At 48.0% G+C, this 21952-nt stretch overlaps 1 protein-coding gene across 1 annotated transcript in view; it reads right to left on the minus strand.

Moving 5' to 3' along the window:
- Positions 1-1001: 1001 nt before the first annotated feature.
- LOC141212352 (uncharacterized) overlaps positions 1002-21952 on the minus strand; it is a 71446-nt gene continuing 50495 nt past the window's right edge. The window contains exon 8 of the mRNA XM_073664908.1: positions 1002-2183. Within this exon, the coding sequence (XP_073521009.1) occupies positions 1002-2183 (1182 nt within the window). The remainder of the gene's footprint in view (positions 2184-21952) is intronic.

The raw sequence follows: 21952 nt of genomic DNA on the forward strand, positions 1-21952 counted from the left end.
CAAATCCATGAAGTTAGTGGATTCTTCACATGCGGTTTTCTGTATACAATCTGCACAGAGTCTTTTCTGCCACAAGTCAGGTAACTTATCCCTACAAAGGGTTCACTCCTTATTCTTTTGTGCCACATTTCTTAAGCCGTTCCTAGTAATTAGAGACAAGAAAAAGGGACTTAATTACCATGGTGAAATTTCACAAAGATCAGTCAGCATTCTGGAGTTTAATAAGGGTACCAGATTCAGAGGCTGGATCAAATCACACCATTATTCGTGGTTGGTGGTACTGTCACTTCTGCAACTCATGAGACTGCCATTGCTGCGTGAACTCTGATCCTGGCACTGACGTTCCTCCATATCACGTGGGGAAGGAGAGCCAGAGAAAACCCACTCTTTTGGCAGTCAGGCGTGATTTTAAAAGAGGGACCAGCCACAGCAACTCCCCCACCCCCTTGTGCATGCCTTCTCCAGACCCCCTGGAAGTGAAATCCAACACTTCAGGTCAGAAGTCTCCGGCATGCTCTTCATCAAGGCGCACCAATCCCAGGGCGTCCTGCACATGCGCAAGCCTGGGACATTGTTGGAGCCAACAAGCATCCAAAAGGACTTCGGCGCTCGCATCTACATGAGCCCTCAAGTGACCAGCGGTGGCGCTTCCAGGACCCGACACCTGCACTATAGACAAGGAGCCTTTCTTCCAGGCAAGGCCTGGGTAAGTTTCTCCTTTAACTTTCCTCTCCTGATTCTTCAGCTTCAGGTTCCCTCATGGACAGGAAACCAAAATGATGCGGGGTAGAGGTGCAGCCCTCTTACTCAGTATGCTTCCTGTCCTGTCCTTATTGGGTGAATTCCCTCTCTCGTGTGGCGCTGGTCATGGGGGAAAGGAAAATTTTAGAAATTGTTCTGGTATTCAGTGAGATATTAATGACAATCTTACTTATCAAAGGAAGTGTACTCATTATTCTGAGCAATTTTATTAAAAATTTTAAAACACACAGTGTACATGATTACAGTTTCTTTCCTGTATGACTTTCCTCATGTCTAACAAGATACGATTTATTTACAAAAGATTTCCCACATAGTGAACATGAATACGGCTTCTCCCCTGTGTGACTTCTCTCGTGCATCACAAGACTTAATTTACTTGTGAAGGCCTTCCCACATTCCAAACATGAAAATGGCTTTTCTCCTGTGTGAATTTTCTGATGTTTAATAAGATTCCTTTTATCTGTAAAGCATTTCCCACATTCTGAACATGAATATGGCTTCTCTCCTGTGTGAATTCTCTCATGTCTAACACATTTTGATTTCTCTGTAAAGCATTTCCCACATTCTGAACAGGAATATGGCTTCTCTCCTGTGTGAGTTTTCTGATGTCTAATAAGAGTCTTTTTATCAATAAAGCATTTCCCACATACTGAACATGAAAATGTCTTTTCTCCTGTGTGAATTCTCTCATGTATAACACAAATTGATTTATATGTAAAGCATTTCCCACATTCTGAACAGGAATATGGCTTCTCTCCTGTGTGAATTCTCTCATGTCTAATAAGAGTCCTTTTATCATTAAAGCATTTCCCACATACTGAACATGAAAATGGTTTTTCTCCTGTGTGAATTCTCTGATGTATAATAAATCTTGATTTATCTGTAAAGCATTTCCCACATTCTGAACATGAATACAGCTTCTCCCCAGTGTGACTTCTCTTGTGCAACACAAGACTTAATTTACCTGTGAAGGACTTCCCACATTCCGAACATGAAAATGTCTTTTCTCCTGTGTGAATTCTCTCATGTTTAACACAATTTGATTTATATGTAAAGCATTTCCCACATTCTGAACAGGAATACGGCTTCTCTCCTGTGTGAGTTTTCTGATGTCTAATAACAGTCCCTTTATCTGTAAAGCATTTCCCACATACTGAACATGAAAATGGTTTTTCTCCTGTGTGAATTCTCTGATGTGTAATAAATCTTGATTTACATGTAAAGCATTTCCCACATTCTGAACATGAATACGGCTTCTCTCCTGTGTGAATTCTCTGATGCGTAATAAGATTCCTTTTATCTGTAAAGTATTTCCCACATTCTGAACATGAATATGGCTTCTCTCCTGTGTGACTTCTCTGATGTGTAACAAGATTATATTTCTTTGTAAAGCATTTCCCACATTCTGAACAGCAGTATGGCTTTTCTCCTTTGTGCTTTCTTTGTGTCTGAGCTGAGCTTTTAGTTAGTTGCTTGTCACACTGAAGTCTTGTATCCACTTCGTCACCTGGAATAGTGGTAACAATGTGAGATTGCTCAGGAGATGATTCCTCATGATCAGGAGGATTATAAGAAGGTGAAGTGCTGTGAAGTCCAGGAGGTGCAGGAAGGGTGATGAGGTTTCCTCCATTAGACTGCTTCATGATATCTTCTTTTTTACAATTTAGTGATGAACCGTTATTCCCACAAGGATTTCCTATAAGGAGGAAAGATAGAAAAAAAATCACATCTAATCTACAACACAAAAGGGATTTCTAAATGTATTTTCTGGATCTCACAATGAAGACCCTCGTCAGTGAAAGTACCGGTAATAAGGAAGACAACTACATGCCATAACATTAACACAATGACGGGTAAAGTGAATGACACTTATAATCTGGTGACATTGGCACAAGTCAGGGGTGGCAGAGATTAGACAGCAAATAGACAGTTCTTAAGGGAACCTGTCATCAGGATTTACCCCCTTAATGTACCACCAGTGCCATTTCACTCTCTCAAGCTTCCTATCTCGCCCTCAGTGTAGAAAAGTGTCCACGCAATTAACAATGGAGTTTTAATCTTATATTACCGTATGCAAATGACATTGACTAATCACAAAGGTGGGCCTCATAAAGGTGGCCACCGTAATCATGTCCACAGTATGCCTAAGGACTAGTGTTGAGCGAGTATGTTGATTAACCCTTTCGGCGAGTATGCTCGGGCCGAGCACCGAGTATTTATAGCTGCTCGGTGATATGATTGAATCCCTCCCATGTGCATGATTTGCGACTGTTTGACAGCTTTATTACATGTGAGGAATGTCTATTTCTTACACATTCCTCACATGTAATAAAACTGTCAAACAGTTGCAAATCATGCACACGGGAGCGATCTAACCTTATCACCGAGCAGCTGTAAATACTCGGAGCTCGGCCCGAGCATACTCGGACAGAACATACTCGCTCAACCCTACTAAGGACATGATACGAACCTTTAGAAGAATGAAATAGCACCGAAATCATATTACAGGGTTAAATCCTAATTACAGGACCCAGGGGAGTCCTTCTCCCAATGTCTGAGAAGAAAAATCTACAGAGGTAGAAAGTGGAACGATTCCAGTATGTGAGCAACCTGTAGTGGAAATGGGCCTCCATGTACCCTCTGGAGCCTCATTATTCCATTAACCACCCTACACCACGGATCCTTCTTATCCCCTGGAGCCTCCCTACACCACGGATCCTCCTTATCCCCTGGAGCCTCCCTACACCACGGATCCTCCTTATCCCCTGGAGCCTCCCTACACCACAGAGCCTCCTTATCCCCTGGAGCCTCCCTACACCACAGAGCCTCCTTATCCCCTGGAGCCTCCCTACATTACTTGGTCTATATGCAGCTGAACCTACTGCACATGTGATACATCCGCCCCTGCCCAAAACACTAAATATATGTCCTTAAAAATTATGTTTAAAGGGAAACTGTCCGTTCCCTGTGCCCCCAGAACCCGCAGCAGCTGTGTCTGTAGATATAAACTCTCCGCCTATCATCTCTATTACATTAAACACACAAACAGATCTTTAGAAAAAGTATTGTATTTCTAAAGTTTATGATATGTAAATGAGGCCTTTGACTTGTCGATGAGGAGTTCGTGACCCGAGTAGTCGTCCCACTTAGCATGTCATCACGGCTTTGGGGGCTTGAGAACATGACAAACCTACCGCATGCGCGCGGCTTCTCCTCCTCACTGCATTGAGCCTCTGACGCCGGGTGTACGCGTCCCATTACTGAGATAGGAGAGGACGGTCACTACTGGTCAGAGTCCATGTAGATGGGAGGAGCTCGGCCTCTAGCCCCGCCCTCCTCTCCCCTCCCCCTACACAGAATCTTATCAGGAGCGGCCGTCACCTCCGATCTCAGTGATGGAACAATGTTTCCTAACTGAATAGAGATTTTACCCCGGAACCGAGAATCCTGAGACGGAAGAAGAAATACGCAGATTTCTGTGGAGACTCCGGGGACAAAGTCTCCTGTTTCCATCTCGTCTATTCTTACAATTCATGAAGTTTATTCCTCTTATTCTTGTGTAATAAAGACTGATCAGGACGTTGTGTATATTATATGGGAACAATGAGGAATACTGTCACCATGTAACAATACATCGCTTATGGTTTATGGCGCCAGGATTTGGTAACACAAAAATGTCTGAAAAGAAACAAAGTATTTATTGTAGAAAAGTCCTAAAAGAAAATGAAATAAATATATTGTTATTGGCTTGGATTAGTTGTATTACCGCAGTTACAGCGACCCTCCACCCTGGGACTGAACACTACACATTTCCCTGTACAGTCCCCTATGGGGTCCTCTGCCCTCCGCTGCCCCCTCAGCTCAGATCGGTGGTCCCTTCCCCCGGCTTCCAGGATGGCCAGTGCAGTGGTATGGGGAGTGCAGTAATACGTCTACCCCACCCTCCCCTGCCTTTCCTGTGCTGTGACCTATGGGGCAGCGCCACATCCTATTAATCTCCCAGCAGTCTGCGGGGCGTCACCAGTTACAGATGTATTCTGCACCTGCTTTCATTGCTCCTGTTTGTCTTTGGTAACCTTGTCTGGCTTCCATAATACCCCGGGATGACTTAGGCCTCCATCTACAGGACCATTCTTACTCGGCTTCCTGATTCTGACCTCGTCCCGCTTCTTGATTGTCTAGCACCTGCCATCTTTGGATCTGATCTGACATGTCGGCCTTCTTCTGCCAGCTCGCTCTACCAGCCAGCACTACTATGTGGAGCAGCCCCGGTGTCTGTGCTGTAACTCCAGATCACTGTACAGTGGTGAAAAGATGGAAGCCGGGAAACCTCTGGGACCGGCTGTATGGAGACTGTGTGTAAGAGCCTTATTATTAGGACCTGCCAGGTTTCCTCCATCGGTTCACCGTTACAGGAGGCAAATGGAGGACACAAGGAAGGGAGTCTATATATGATAACCGTATAGTCACTTCTCAGTCTCAGGGTGGACGGTCGTTTTATCACTCAACTTGTGCAGCTCATGAAGAGAGAAAAATTCTAAAAAATAACAGCAGAATAAAGATGATAAAGTAACAAGATGAGAAAAACAACTCATCCCCCACAAAAAAGCTCCTCATACAGCGAGGTCAGTAATGAGAAATAAACCATCAAGAATGGAAGAAACAATCCAACAGAGGCCGGACAGACATCTGTCTGAGATGGTGAGTCCTGCATTGAGCAGGGGGCTGGATACGGGGACCCTGGAGGTGGTCCCCTCCAACCAGAACATTCTAGGATTGTAAGTTGTTTGGTCATTTTATCTGTAAATAATTTCCCCCATTATCGGCCTTACAGATACATTATTCTATTAATTTTTATTTTTTTTTTTTTTTTCACTTTCTCGTCCTCTCATTTCCGGAGTCATAATGTTATTGGTCACTAAGCTGCGCAGTTCTCCTGCTATTCACCCTATAAATGTAAGAAAATACTGACAACTGGGCGTTACCATTGTTCCCCTACATTGTCCAATCAGCGCTGAGTGTCAGAAGTGTGGGGACACATGTATGGAGAACGGTGACACCCGGTTATCATGTCATTCATAAATGTCGGAGGAACGGCCGGGAATCTGAGCAGCAGTTTCTTTCTTTGGTAACAATTCTTGTCGGAAAAAGAATTTCATCCAATTTATTGGTAAAAAACAAAAAAACTTAAAACTTTCGGAACCTGGATGAGGACGTCTTCTTACCTTCTTTTGGTAATTTATGTATTTTACTGTTGGAAGAGAATTATTTATTCACGTTAGAGGCTCAAATGGGGGGACGATTCCTAGACGACATCTTGTTTGTCTGGAGAGACCGAGAGTGAAGATTCTTCTAAAGGGACGTTCCCAAAATCACAATGTGCTCTTATAATAAAGTACACCCTGGTTATTGTGAATATAACCCCTGTATAACATCTGGCCTCTCCTGCACATATCACCCCCTGAGTATGCCCCCTAGGATCTATATACCCAGCAGTTGAAATTGTAACCAATACACACCGAGGAGCCACATGTTATATACTGGGGGGTGGGACAGGGCTGGATGTTATACACCGGGGGGACAACAGGGCCTGAAGGAGAAGCCAGAATGCAGTGATTAATGCGTGTGGCCCAATACTATTCTCCATATAGTGAATCTCTCCATATTACAAGATTCACCATAAATGAGACGCTGACAGGGGATATAATCCGTGCATGGTGAAGGGCGCCCCCTCTGGGTAGTATTTAGTCTCCATGTTTATACGTTGGTTGAACCAGAACTCAAAAACCGACATGATGTAAGATAACGACACCTCTAGATGCGGCCATCGCAGCTGTTTGTAGATACGAGCTCCTAATCCCTTTTATGATGAAGCAATTCTCCACCCGGCACAGAGGACTAAACATCTGTCATGTACTGTCACCTACCTGGTGGCCTCCGCTTGCCTCCGACTGAGACCTGTGTTCTGGTCGTCCTACATCCAAGATGGCCTCCATAGTGGCAGAGGGACGACAGCCGTATGTCTGACCCACACATCCATAGCACGGCACTTACTGACTTACCATAGGGGTCTTCATGCCACCGGGCGGCCGGCCTGGATGAGGAGGGACCAGAACGCCGGCCTCAATGTAGGAGGCAGTGGGAGGCAAACAGAGGCGACAGGTAGGACGACTCTACATGTGACATGTGTCGTCACTCGTCAGCACCAGGCAGAGGCTGCTACATCCCCGAGATCCATAGGACGGGGAGATTCATTACCTGGAGCACAAGCTCAGTCATTTATATGGCAGCAGGGACTTGTGTAAGGAAAATATGGACGTAAAGGATGGAAAGAATATTATAGAAGGTGAAGGAAAACTAATATGTGCTTCCTAAATCATTAAGAAGAGGTGTGAAGGCGGCCCCGGTATTCATCAGTCCACAGCCGGACTCTACAGAAGCAGCCGCGCCATCACCGGACGCTTCTGCTGTGATGAGGACAACGGATAAAGCTTCACTGCACCGGAGACTTCATACAATATCACACACCGGTCATCATCATCATCACACGCCGGTCATCATCATCATCACACGCCGGTCATTATTACACACCTGTGGAAACATCTACCGGAATCTCCTCCTTCCCGTCACTCACACACGGCTGATCCCCCCTCGTCATCGCTTCTTCTTCTGTCTCGTCCTTCACTTTATTCTTAGTTGGATCTTCCTCCTGATATATCAGATGTAACAATCAGCACAATACAAGAAACCACCAAAATCTGTGACATCTATGACCTCAATCAGAACTGTCCCCTATACACAGAGCCGGTACAGGGCTCAGCACAGTCTACCTGATGACTCTCCGGGACATTGTGATTCTCCTCTGGACAGTCCTGGGAATACAGAGGACGTGGATATCTCTCTGGTGGATTTCTCCTCCTGAATCCATCTGTAGGAAACACACAGTGACGGAATAGATTGTGTCATGTGTGGCAAAGTCACTGGTAAAGTGATAGAGGGAAGATATATTTCACGGAGGCTATTAGCTTCTGTGAATTGAAATCATGAAATTTGCTCCAACATGTTATTTGCTTAAAGAGGTTAAACTTCCATGTTAAAAGGGAGTGTTTTTTGTGAATGATCATTGTGAAGGGTGGGAGGTCATTCACCATATCTCCATCTCAGAGTGTGTTTTTTGGTTTAAATACAAGTCCTACTGAGGCATTCAGTGTTCAGTGTCTGGAGAAGCTAGCTCCAGAGAGGATCTTGTGTTTGTTTTTCCTGAACCATATGGAGTTGCTGAACTCTCAGAAGGTGGATCCCTGCTATCACAAAGACTGTGCTTTTGTGTTACCATTTTGCTTTGTTTCCTGTTTTGGCCAAAGGGCCGTGATTTCTTTTATGGACTCAGTGTTGGTTTATGCTGCATTTTAATAAACCAACGAGAACTTTTTGGCCAAAGGGCCGTGATTTCTTTTATGGACTCAGTGTTGGTTTATGCTGCATTTTAATAAACCAACGAGAAGTTTTTAAAGAAACAGTGTACCTGTGTCTACCTCCGTGTGAGCGATCTACCACACATGTTATGATGAAATTATGGGAGTAGTAGTAGGTGACCACAGAACAGACATGACAGTCTCCCCTCCTCACCCTGCTGATCGGCCCATATTGCGGTCGCCTCTTGTGCTCCATGTATAACCTCAACCTTAATATCAACCAGATCTTCACCCTAAAAATAAAAATGTAAGATGAGCTCAGGTCCCATCACTTCATGGTCAGATGTTGTGGGGACTTCAGTGTCATCTACCTGATGATCCTCCGGGATGTTGTGATTCTCCTCTGGACAGTCCTGTGAATACAGAGGACGGGGACATCTCTCTGGTGGATTTCTCCTCCTGGATCCATCTGTGGAGACACACAGACTGAATACATGACCTGCCGTGTATCAGTCTATATATGAGACTTGTCTCTCAGAACTAGTAATTCTATGTTTATGCATCAGGGAATAAATTACATTGTTGTGGTCCTCACCACCGGTACCAAGGAACCAGCACATTGTGGCCTCAAGTATGAAGTGATAATCAGCGAGGCCAAAGCCTAATGCTCTCTGCTCTGCACCCGGAGGATGAGGACCCTGAGGAGAGGGACAGAGAAGACCCTCGTCAGTCAGATGGAGCAGCCGTACTAAGAAACACAACTTCTCCAAGTTTCGTCTCCAGGGATGGAACCACAGAGGAGCTGGAGAAAGCTCCACATTTCTATCCATCGGGTTCTTCTCTCCTAATTCACTGTATGGAGATTGGGGGAAGGACGGTGACCATTTACCAGTGATTATATTTTGAGATCTCATGATGTCACCATGAGGACACGGCCTCCCTCCTGGACAGGATCCTCTGGGATCACTAAGAGGAGAGAACCTTCCGTTCTATTAAAAGACGAGTTACCGCTTTCTTATTCTTCTTTAAATAGAGATAACTCTCAACATCCGCCTCGATATAAACACTAAAATAGGCAGCAAGTGTGCAAAAAGATCTGTGTTTGTCTCTGAAGGAGGAAAAAAGGGCACATGTACGGCGGACGGATGAAGTCACAGAACCCGGAAGGACGGTGTTGTGGGGAGCACCCGGTACACAGCGGTTAGCACCTATCAATGTGTAGAAAGGACAACTAGAGAGCCGGCACCGGGGTCATGGGCGCTTACTGATGCACACGGGGAGCCAAGGAGAGATTGTCTGGTCAGACTCCACAGAAAACCTCCATAATACATATTCTTCTGACAAACATCCCTTTAACCCCTTCACTCTCGCGTCTGTTTTCACCTTCCTGACCGGGCCAATGTTTTACAATTCTGAGCACTGTCACTTTATGGAGGTAATAACTCTGGAGCTTCAATGGATCCCGCTGATTCTGAAACTGTTTTTTCGTGACACATTGTGCTTCATGTTAGTGGTAAATTTAGGATTTGGCTTTTTTTTTGCGTTTATTTATGAAAATATCGAAAATTTTACGAAAAAAAATGTTGCACTTTTAATTTTTATGCCTTTTAACCAGATATGTATTAACTATTTTGTACGGTATAACTAACATTTACCACATGTCTACTTCACATCATATTTATTTTTTTTGTTAAAAGTTTAATCAGCAATTTCTTATTTTTCAAACAAAATTTACAAAACCAATTTTAAGTTTCCTCCGTTCTCCCCCTTTTGCATTTTAAGTCTGCAGTCCTGCTCCCCAATACTTATATCTATGGTCAGTTTGACGTCAATCAGCCGTTACTAACATGTCGCATTTAAGGGATCGCACTCATCGGCTGAAATAAAATTGGTCGGATATTCCTGAACAGTAGGATGATTGTCTTGCGAGTACGATGCGACTTCTCTCACCTGTCTCGCATCTGTATGACATCCGTATCAAACGCGTTTATAACATCAGCTTTTACAGACGGTCATTCTCTGACATTTCAGGCTAATTTTCTAACTAATAAAACATTTTTTATAGATCTAGAAAGATAGAAATGAGTCAGTGAGATATATCATCAGGGCAGGGCGTGTGGAGCTGCTGTACATGGATTTAGCTAATAATTAAAGAATTTAAAGTAAAAAAAGCAAAGGGGGAAAGCGGACAGCTGATGCTTATAGTCTGGGAAGCGGGTAATAAACATTAATTAACATAGATCTTCCCAGGGGATTAATATTAACATCTGCGTAGCCTTTACTGGTTATTAACAAGGGGTGACCCCCTCCCAAAAAAATGATGTGGGGGGCCCCTTCTATTTTTAATAACCAGAAAAGGCTAGGCAGACAGCTGCAGGCTGGTATTAATAGCCTAGGAAGGGGCCATGCATATTGTACCCCCTCCCAAACTAATAACATCCGCCTGCAGCCGCCCAAAAAATGGCGCATCCATTAGCCTCGGCTCTTCCCACTTTCCCTGGTGCAGTGGCAAATGGGATAATAATATTGGGGTTGATGTCAGCTTTGTAATGTCAGCTGATCTCAAGCCCAGGGTTAGTAATGGAGAGGCGTCTACAAGACACCCACATTACTAACCCCCATCAGTTTAAGTAAAAAACACACACACAGAGCAAAGTCCTTTATTTGAACAAAACACTTCCCGACCCTTTTACCCATTTAATAATATCCAAAGAAAAATAATAAAAAAACAAAGTCATCCTCAACTGTCAGCAGATAATCCATACTGATGATGTCCCGTGACGAACTCCAGCTCTGCTACATCTGTATGGTGTGTTGAGCGATGGCTCGGCACGCCAGCCAGGACACACTGGTCAGTGCAGCGAGCAGTGACGTCAGTAAGGTGAGCAGAGCTCATCGGCTATGAACTCCGGTGACCTTAGTCAGAGCAGCGCTAGACACTGCAGGAGAATTTTCACGCTACTGGCTTGCTGAGCAGTCACATCAAACAATCCAGATGTAGCACGGCTGGGGATTTTTGTTGGACAGCATCACATAAGGATTATCTGCGGACAGGTGAGGATTATTTTGTAATTTAATTTGATTTTTATAAAGGGTAAAAGAGGGTCTGGGAGTGTTCATTTCAATTAAAGGACTTTGCTCTGTGTGTGTGCTTTTTTAACTAAACTTACGGGGTTAGTAACGGGGGTGTCTTATAGACGCCTCTCCATTACTAACCCCTGGGCTCAAAGTCAGCAAACATTACAAAGCTAACATCAACCCCAATAGTATTACCCCACTCGCCACCGCACCAGGGCAAGTGGAAAGAGCCGAGGCTAGGCGCCAGAAATGGTGCATTTTATGGATGCGCCAATTCTTGGGCAGCTGAGTGCTGGTGTTCTTGCACTGGGAGGGGGACAATATCCAATTCCCTGGCTATTAATATCAGCCGGCAGCTGTCTGTTTAGCCTTTGCTGGTTGGGTCCCTGGTTTCCTGCACTGCTGGTAACATTACCATTATGTCTATCTATTGTGTCCTATTGCACTTGGTCTGTTGATGCTTATTTGTATCACCTTTGCCCAGCATACTGACTGAACCTATCACTTTATATGTTTATTACTATATCCTTTATGTCTATGAGGTATAATGCTTACTTGTGATAGTGTTTCTCTAGTCAGAAACTTTTTCATTCTAATGATATAAATAACTGATATTATATATTACTTATGTGATGTATAGTATGGACCTTTACGCATTAGTATACTCTCTAACATATAATTGGACCCATATTTCGTATTTACTTAATAGGATAATTTCACCTTTGGTCTGGGCCTTAGATGTAGCAGTGCAGTACACCAAGCTTTATATCCAGGTATACCACCATTGTTCTTCCTGAACTGGTACCTCACTTTTTGTATATATTGTATTTGTATATGAATACATATGGTATTCCTCTATATGTTTTTTTTTTTATTTGTTAATAATAAAGATATATTTTTAGCCCTTTGAAGAAAACGCTTCATCTCTTTAGTGACAGTAATTAACAGAGGCTGAAGTTACAGTTCTATCCAAAGGCTTAACCTTCTCCCCGACAATTGAGTTTGACGTTCATAGAACTTCATTAGATGTGAATAAATTTGTGAGAACTTTCACTTTGCGTTGTCATTTCATGGTCAATGAACAGAATGAGAACATGGAGAACTCGTTACAAGAAGTTTCTCATGATGATGTTCCCAATAGAACTGGAACTTTTGATGAACAGAGTTCACTTCTTGATCATAAAACTCCAGCGATTCAACACAACAGACAGTTACTTTCAATCGTTTGTTATAAAAAAAAAATCTCTATTACTATCCGGTCAAGTCTCGTCCACCAGTCTTGGATGTTTTCTAGGAAATGATTGAAGATGAACTACTTACATTAAAAAGGAACACAAAATTTCAAGGACAGAAATATCATAATCTAATGATATCAGAGCAACGAGCTCTGAAAGAACTTAACGAGAACTCTGACCTCCTCATAAGGAAAGCAAAGGACGATCCGCTGTTATATTGAATGTGGGACTTTATGAAAAATTCCATTGGGAAATCTGCAGACAAAATGTGACCGATGCTCTAAGGAAGGTGAAAGATTCTGAAAGAAGCCGCCGAGGACGAAGACTCAAGACTGATGAAGACGACAGCGGAGAAACCGCGACTCACAGATCAGAAGAGAAGAATCAGGGAATGAAAGCTGTGAGAAAATGTAGAGAAAACCAGAGCAAGTCTGGAGAAAAATCATCTATTATAGGACGAGGCCGAGAGACGTCATCACATCCACCGGAGCCAACAAGAGTCTCCTCTCACCTGGTGATGTCAGAGGCCAGAGCTCCTCCATCATCACCTCCTGGTACCGATCCTGGTGTCCTTCTAGATACTCCCACTCCTCCATGGAGAGATAGACAGCGACGTCCTGACACCTTATAGGAACCTGACAACGACACCGTCATCACCCAGAATCCTCCAGTGCTGCCCTGTATAATGTCCCAGCAGTCACCTCTCCGCTCATCACCCAGAATCCTCCAGTGCTGTCCTGTATAATGTCCCAGCAGTCACCTCTCCAGTCATCATCCAGAATCCTCCAGTGCTGTCCTGTATAATGTCCCAGCAGTCACCTCTCCGCTCATCACCCAGAATCCTCCAGTGCTGTCCTGTATAATGTCCCAGCAGTCACCTCTCCAGTCATCATCCAGAATCCTCCAGTGCTGTCCTGTATAATGTCCCAGCAGTCACCTCTCCGCTCATCACCCAGAATCCTCCAGTGCTGTCCTGTATAATGTCCCAGCAGTCACCTCTCCGCTCATCACCCAGAATCCTCCAGTGCCGTCCTGTATAATGTCCCAGCAGTCACCTCTCTGGTCATCACCCAGAATCCTCCAGTGCCGTCCTGTATAATGTCCCAGCAGTCACCTCTCCGCTCATCACCCAGAATCCTCCAGTGCCGTCCTGTATAATGTCCCAGCAGTCACCTCTCCGCTCATCACCCAGAATCCTCCAGTGCTGTCCTGTATAATGTCCCAGCAGTCACCTCTCCGGTCAACCCCCAGAATCCTCCAGTGCTGTCCTGTATAATGTCCCAGCAGTCACCTCTCCGCTCATCACCCAGAATCCTCCAGTGCCGTCCAGTATAATGTCCCAGCAGTCACCTCTCCGGTCACCATCCAGAATCCTCCAGTGCTGTCCTGTATAATGTCCCAGCAGTCACCTCTCCGATCATCACCCAGAATCCTCCAGTGCTGTCCTGTATAATGTCCCAGCAGTCACCTCTCCGCTCATCACCCAGAATCCTCCAGTGCTGTCCTGTATAATGTCCCAGCAGTCACCTCTCCGGTCATCACCCAGAATCCTCCAGTGCCGTCCTGTATAATGTCCCAGCAGTCACCTCTCCGGTCATCACCCAGAATCCTCCAGTGCTGTCCTGTATAATGTCCCAGCAGTCACCTCTCCGGTCATCACCCAGAATCCTCCAGTGCCGTCCTGTATAATGTCCCAGCAGTCACCTCTCCGGTCATCACCCAGAATCCTCCAGTGCTGTTCTGTATAATGTGTCACCCTGGCCTGGATGCCACAAAATGTATTAAAGCTGTGTCTGAGAGCAAGGGGGAGGTTCTCTCGTCAGGGGAACATTAGCATGCAATGCCTCCTGTCTCAGGCCAGTAGGGGGAGCTGGCTGCCCCTATAAAAGCTGGTACTGGGGGCAGGGTTAGAGAGAACTGGATGACCTGTCTCAGCACTGAGACGTGTCCCAGAGTGGAGCAGGGACAGAAAGTTGATTGCACCTAAGAGGAAGTGTGGCAGCAGGAGAGCCACAAGCCAGAGACAAGAGGCGATGAGAGCCTGTCTTGGCAGAGAAAAGACTTAACTTTACCAGACTTTGGTGTCTGAGGCTGGGAGGATTCCACATTCTCCAGCAGATAACCAGTCTGCAAGGGACTGTACATTCCTTGGCCTAAGAAGCCTGGAGGCCCTGCCACAACCGAAGGGACCAGTAAAGCCGTACAAGGCTGGGAGCAGAAAGGAACCCACGTCGCAGGCCATACAGGCGAGAAAACACGGAAAGCTCGGAAACGTGGGCTGTTACCCTATAAGGAGGAGATAGCCAGAAGGAGCGCAGAAAGCACGGTAGGCCTACACCCTCACCCTGACCAGGGCCAATTTCCCCGTTGCTCTCAGACATCCAGGTCCCCTCCTAGCTGGGACTGTTTGTGGGTCAGTTTACCTGTTTAGTAAAGACCCTGGACTGCAACCTGTTGTCTGTGTGCTCCTTGCTCCTCCAGCACTACCGGCACTGGAACTCTCACTACCATCACTCCCACCATCCACCACACTGCCCTGGGGCCGCACTCTTCCCGTGGGGAGTCACACCATCCCTAGCTGCACACCTCATCAGCCCCAGCTGTCTGCATGCAGCGGCGGTTCCTAATAACCGCAATCCACGGGTGGCGTAGTCGGACATTATCAATAGTGCATAGCAGACTACCACTGGCCTGACCACCCTGAGCCACGGAACCGGGTTGCCACTACTACCCCCATCGTTTCCTATTGCCCGGATCCGAGTGCCCCACGGCCCAGGGGGCGAGTCAGCTTTGGCGTAGTCGGCAGGATTTCGTGCCCGCAACCACCGGGTACTGCGTGCCTGAAAAAGACTTTTGTAACTTACCTGTGGCGAAGTTTCCCGCCGTCCGGAGTCGTTTCCCGCCATCCGGAGCCGATTCCCGCCATCAGACGCCATCTTGGACCGTTTCCCGCCGTCTTCTGCCGTCTTCCCGCCATCCGCAGCTGCTTCCCGCCATCGGACGCCATCTTCAGGACGCCGCGCGGGAAGAAGAGGGGCGTGGACGTCAAAACCGCGCGAGATCCGAAGCTCCGCCCCACGCACCGACGCTGCGCAAGGTCCTGGAAGGGAGAGAGAGCGACGCTGACGTCATCAGGACGCGACGCCAGGTCCTCGTCCATAGCAGCAGCAGCGGAGCCGTGGCCTACAGAAGAGGATCGTCGGAAGGTAGGCCACGCTTAACTAGGGGGGAGGAAGATGTCGGACACAGAGGCCCCCACTACCACCAACGCAGCTGCAGCAGCGGTGATGCCCTTTTCCCTGCCCTACATCCCTGGAGTGGCCTGGCTGCCCAAATACTCAGGGGAGCCCCATGCCCTAACTGACTTCAAGGAAAGGCTATACAGTTTGTTCCACGTTTACCCCCTGACAGAGGAACAGAAGGTCAGCATATTAACAGGGCAGTTAACTGGCGCAGCCCAAAGGGAGGTAAAATCATGGCCCACTGAGGAGAAAAGGACTGTGAAGGGTATTCTGGCCCGGCTGCGGGGTACCTTTGACACAGGTACCTCCGCTGAGATTAAAATGAGGTTCTATGGATGTAAGCAGCGGGCACAGGACAGCATCAGAGACTATGCCCTAAATCTGCAGGAAGCCTTGAGGGCTATTCAACAAACTGACCCTGGCAGTGTGCAGGAAAAGGATAAGCTGCTAACAGAACAATTCATAGAAGGACTGCTGTCTAGTGCCCACAGGGCCCAACTGCGCCTCATGTTCTTTCAGAACCCCGACCTGACCTTTGCCCAATTTAAGGACAGGGCCATAAGGGTGCTCCGTGAATCTGCAACCAGTGGCGCTATAAACCCCCGGCGCCCTGCTCTCACCTACCACCAGGAGGCGGCACCCTCCTCTATGGACCCCGTGGGGGCTGATGCAGAGGCCCTGAACCAAGCCCTGTCGAAAGACCTGCACCACCAAGTCCAGGAGCTGACCAGGAGCGTCGCGGCGTTGACCAGGACCGTCCAGGCGTTGCAAGTGGACCCGTCAAGACCCATCGAGCTGGCTTCAAGTCCGGAGGATGTCCCGTGGCGTCGACAGAGGAGGATCCCGTCGTTCCGAGGGAGGCCCACAGACCGCTACGCAGAGGATGGACAGCCCATTTGCCGTCGATGCAACCAGCCCGGACACATTTCCAGGTACTGTAATTTAAACGGGTCCAACCTGGGGCAGAGGGCCAACCCCCAGGCATAAGATCACCAGGCCCTTATAATTGGCGTGATAAGTATGTTGGGGGGCGCCCGGTTTTACCCGTGGTGCTGGACGGTATCCCCATGAGCGCCTTGCTGGATACTGGGTCGCAAGTAACCACTATCCCTTATGTACTTTTTAAGCAGTATTGGACTGATGCTGATATCACACGGTATCCAGACAGTAACTTGAGCATCATCGCCAGTAATGGCTTACCCGTGCCGCAGATGGGGTTCAAGGAGATGACCATTAAAATTGCTAAAGTTGAACTGCCGGCACAGGGAGTGATTATTGTGGACATTGACCGTCGTGAAAGTCACCCTAAAATAACTGTGGGTACTAATGTAATTGAAAATTGTCTTTCAGAGGTAATTGTAATTCTACAACAGGTGGCGGTGAATGCTAGTTCCAGCCAACAGAGAGTCCTCAACAAGGAGATAAAAGCCCTGATGAGACGGCAGCAGGTAGAACTGTCTGGTGGTGAGATCGGTAGCGTAAGACTGAGTGACCCATTCCCCATTTCCATGCCTCCCAAAAGTGAAATGATGATCTAGTGTCGGACTGCAATCGGGTTGAGAGGTAGAGACTACCAAGCCATGGTAGAACCCGTGTACTCAGACAGCAGGCCCACCATTTTGACAGCCCGGGGGGTGGTTGATGTCCGTCATGGGAGGGTGCCCGTCCGCATCCTCAACATTGGGGAGAGGGAAGTACACTTACCCAGGTACGCTACACTCGCCAAACTCTTTGTTGTCGAACACCAAGCTATCAGGGCCGTGGAAGCCTTGCCTCCATCTCCACAGGCGGAGGGTAATGGCTCCCAGAAACAAAAGGAGGACTGGTGCCAGAAACTCCATGTGGGTGCTGACTCCACTCCCCTGCACCAAAAACAAGGAGTCTACCGGGTGGTACAGGAGTACGAGAGAGTCTTTAGTAAGCACCTGCTAGACTTCGGCAGAGTAAAAGAGATAGAACACCACATCCCCACAGGGAGCCACCCACCAATAAAAGAGAGGCACAGACCTGTACCCCCTGCACATTATCAGAACGCAAAGGGCATGCTAAGAGAGATGAAAGAAGCTGGGGTTATTAGAGACAGCTGTAGCCCCTGGGCAGCCCCCTTGGTTCTGGTCAAAAAGAAAGACGGCACCATGAGAATGTGCGTCGACTATAGACAAATCAACCGTATCACCCACAAAGACGCATATCCGCTGCCTAGAATAGAGGAGTCTTTAGCCGCACTAAAATCAGCTAACTTCTTTTCTACTTTGGACCTTACTAGCGGGTACTGGCAGGTTCCTATGGCAGAGGCTGACAAGGAGAAGACCGCCTTCACCACCCCGATGGGACTGAGTGAGTTCAACTGTATGCCTTTCGGGCTCTGCAACGCACCAGGGACCTTCCAGCGGCTGATGGAATGCTGTCTAGGGCACCGAAACTTCGAGACGGTCCTCCTTTACCTGGACGACGTGATCGTCTATTCAAAGACCTACGAGGACCACCTAAAGCACCTGGCCGAGGTGTTCGAAGCCCTGGCAGGCTATGGCCTGAAGGTGAAACCATCGAAGTGTCACCTGCTGAAACCAAAGGTCCAGTACCTAGGGCACGTGGTAAGCGCGAAAGTAGTGGCCCCCGACCCTGACAAGGTCACGGCAATCAAGAGCTGGCCAAGCCCCTCGAACATCAAAGGGGTGAGACAGTTTCTCGGGTTGGTAGGCTACTACCGAAGGTTCATCCCCGGGTTCACCAAGATGGCAGCTCCTATGCAGGACCTCCTGATCGGACAGTCTAAGTCCAGGAGCCAAAAGCCGCCCTTCAAGTGGGATAAACCGGAAGAGGAGTCCTTCCGCCAGCTAAAGATGGCCCTCACAGGGGACGAGATCCTGGCCTACCCTGATTATGGCCAGCCTTTCATTCTCCACACAGATGCCAGTAATGTGGGACTGGGAGCCGTACTGTCCCAAAACCAACGGGGCAGAGAACGGGTGATCGCGTACGCCAGCCGGAAGCTGAGACCCACTGAGAGGAACCCGGAGAATTACAGCTCCTTCAAGCTAGAATTCTTGGCAGTGGTGTGGGCCGTGACGGAACGCTTCAAGCATTACCTGGCCTCCGCAAAGTTCACCGTGTACACGGACAACAATCCGTTGACACACCTGGACAATGCAAGACTGGGTGCCCTGGAACAGCGGTGGATGGCCCGTCTCTCCAACTATGACTTCGTGATCAAGTACCGGGCAGGCAAAACCAATGCCAACGCAGACGCCCTGTCGAGGATGCCTCACTTACCTGAAGGTGACGAAGACCCAGAAGAGCTGGAGGAGGTAGAACTCCCCGCGTTTCACCGATATGGAGCCGCTCAACACTCTCACCGCGTGAAGGAGGAGGATCTAACAACTGTGATGATGAATCCCCCACCTCACCACAGCTGGGCCGAGACCCAAGATAGTGACCCTGCAGTCCGCCTGGTGAAAGATCTGCTGACCCGGGAAGACGCCCGCTTAGATCCAGATGCCCCAGAGGAAGTCAAGCAGCTATGGAAGGAGAAGAGCAAGCTGTTCCTCTACGAAGGCAAGTTGTGCAGAAGGATTGTCAACCACCGGACGCATGAGCTGACCTGGCAAGTCGTGGTCCCAAGGAGGGATGCAGCTATGGTCCTGGGGGCTTACCATGACAGAGCGGGACACTTCGGTTGGAAGAAACTGGAGTTCCTACTAAGAGGAAGATTCTTTTGGGTCGGCATGAGAGGAGCTGTAGAAAAATGGTGCAGAGACTGTGGCCCTTGTCACCTAAGGAGGAAGGACCGTGCCAGCCAGAAGACACCCTTGAGGCCCATCGTCACCACGCAGCCTCTGGAGCTGGTAGCTCTGGACCATGTCAAATTGGCTCCAAGCCGGTCCGGATACATCTACGCCCTGACAATCGTGGACCACTATTCCCGTTTTCTAGTGGTGGTCCCGGTAAAGGACTTGACAGCCCAAACAGAGGCCAGATCAGGGTCCAGCGTTCGAAGCTGAAATCTTCCAGGAGTTCTGCAACCTCTATGGCTGTAATAAGATTCGTACAACGCCTTACCACCCCCAAACCAACGGGATGTGTGAGAAAATGAACAATATAGTCATTGATCTCCTGAAGACGTTGCCCCTGGAGGAACGCAGCCTGTGGCCAGAAAAACTGCCGGACCTGATAGACATGTACAACAATATCCCGGTGAATGCTACAAACTGCACCCCGACTTACCTGATGCGAGCTAGACCAGGTAAGCTGCCCGTAGACCTGGAGATGGGAGTCCTAATACCTGAGGACACCGCCCCGGATGCGGACTGGGATACGGAAAGGCAACGGCAGTACAAGAAGGTACAGGAGAGTGTGGAGAAGAGCCTGGCCCAGGTGAGAGAGAGGCAAGAAAGACTTTTCAATCAACACGCCCCTGCTGGTCCCCTAGAACCTGGTGAGCAAGTCCTAAAGTGAAAAAGAAGGCTACATAAGTTGGACGACCAGTGGGAAAGGGAACCCTACACCGTACTGCAGTCTGACCACAACAACCCAAAGGTGTGCGTAATCACCAAGGACGGAGGAGAAACCACTAGTGTCGTCTCCAGAGACCACCTCAAAAGGTGCCCCGAGCAACTCTGTAGTGCAGAAGAAGATCAGAGTGACCTTGAACCCGCAGAGGACAAGGAAGAAATGATCAGCACCGTTCTCGGAGAGTTCCCTCAGTCCTGGACTCGCATAAATGATGCCATAGTGGTACCCGTCCTGCATTTCCTGCAACCGGCACAGCAACAACCAACACCAGAGCCGGAAGGTGAAGAGGAGCAAGCGGTTCCAGAGGCAGAAGAGCCTGTACCAGCAGCCCAGGAGAGTCAACCCTCTGCTGACAGTGAGCCTGCCATGCCTGCGGTAAGCCAAAGAATCCGCAGACAGCTGCCTGCCCTACCTGTACACCCAGCTGGCACCTGTACCCCTAATGCTAGTAGGGAAAGCCAGGTTGGTCCACCACCAGACAGTGGGCTACGTAGGTCAACCAGGAGCACAAAGGGGCAGATACCCGCTCGCTGGAGAATATAGAGCGCACTAAGATTGTAAATAACCCTGTTACCAAATGTTGAATTGTTTGCCAAGTTACCTGCGTGATTATTAATAGCGTGTTTCAGTTTCTTGCAGTTACCGTAAGGACTCAAAGGTTATGGACTTTTTATAACCGGGACCTTGTATGGACTGCGTTCAGAGCCTAACCCAGGAATGAACTAAGACTGTAAAGGACTTGGGGTAGGACAGACCCCCACCTGGTTAAGGCTCCCCGTTGTGTTGGTGATATGGACGCCCGGTCACAGACCACATTGTGACCTTAAGAACTCAATTTGTGCATCATCTGTCTATTAATGTTTTATTGTTATGCATATTGTCTTTGTTTACTGTTTAGTCCCGGAGTACTAAATTTCACTAGGGGGGAATGTGTCACCCTGGCCTGGATGCCACAAAATGTATTAAAGCTGTGTCTGAGAGCAAGGGGGAGGTTCTCTGGTCAGGGGAACATTAGCATGCAATGCCTCCTGTCTCAGGCCAGTAGGGGGAGCTGGCTGCCCCTATAAAAGCTGGTACTGGGGGCAGGGTTAGAGAGAACTGGATGACCTGTCTCAGCACTGAGACGTATCCCAGAGTGGAGCAGGGACAGAAAGTTGATTGCACCTAAGAGGAAGTGTGGCAGGAGGAGAGCCACAAGCCAGAGACAAGAGGCAATGAGAGCCTGTCTTGGCAGAGAAAAGACTTAACTTTACCAGACTTTGGTGTCTGAGGCTGGGAGGATTCCACATTCTCCAGCAGATAACCAGTCTGCAAGGGACTATACATTCCTTGGCCTAAGAAGCCTGGAGGCCCTGCCACAACCGAAGGGACCAGTAAAGCCGTACAAGGCTGGGAGCAGAAAGGAACCCACGTCGCAGGCCATACAGGCGAGAAAACACGGAAAGCTCGGAAACGTGGGCTGTTACCCTATAAGGAGGAGATAGCCAGAAGGAGTGCAGAAAGCACGGTAGGCCTACACCCTCACCCTTACCAGGGCCAATTTCCCCGTTGCTCTCAGACATCCAGGTCCCCTCCTAGCTGGGACTGTTTGTGGGTCAGTTTACCTGTTTAGTAAAGACCCTGGACTGCAACCTGTTGTCTGTGTGCTCCTTGCTCCTCCAGCACTACCGGCACTGGAACTCTCACTACCATCACTCCCACCATCCAC

The sequence above is a fragment of the Phyllobates terribilis genome, unplaced genomic scaffold, assembly GCF_046119375.1.
Source record: "Phyllobates terribilis strain yellow unplaced genomic scaffold, ASM4611937v1 Scaffold_171__1_contigs__length_4068163, whole genome shotgun sequence".
Taxonomy (NCBI): Eukaryota; Metazoa; Chordata; class Amphibia; order Anura; family Dendrobatidae; genus Phyllobates; species Phyllobates terribilis.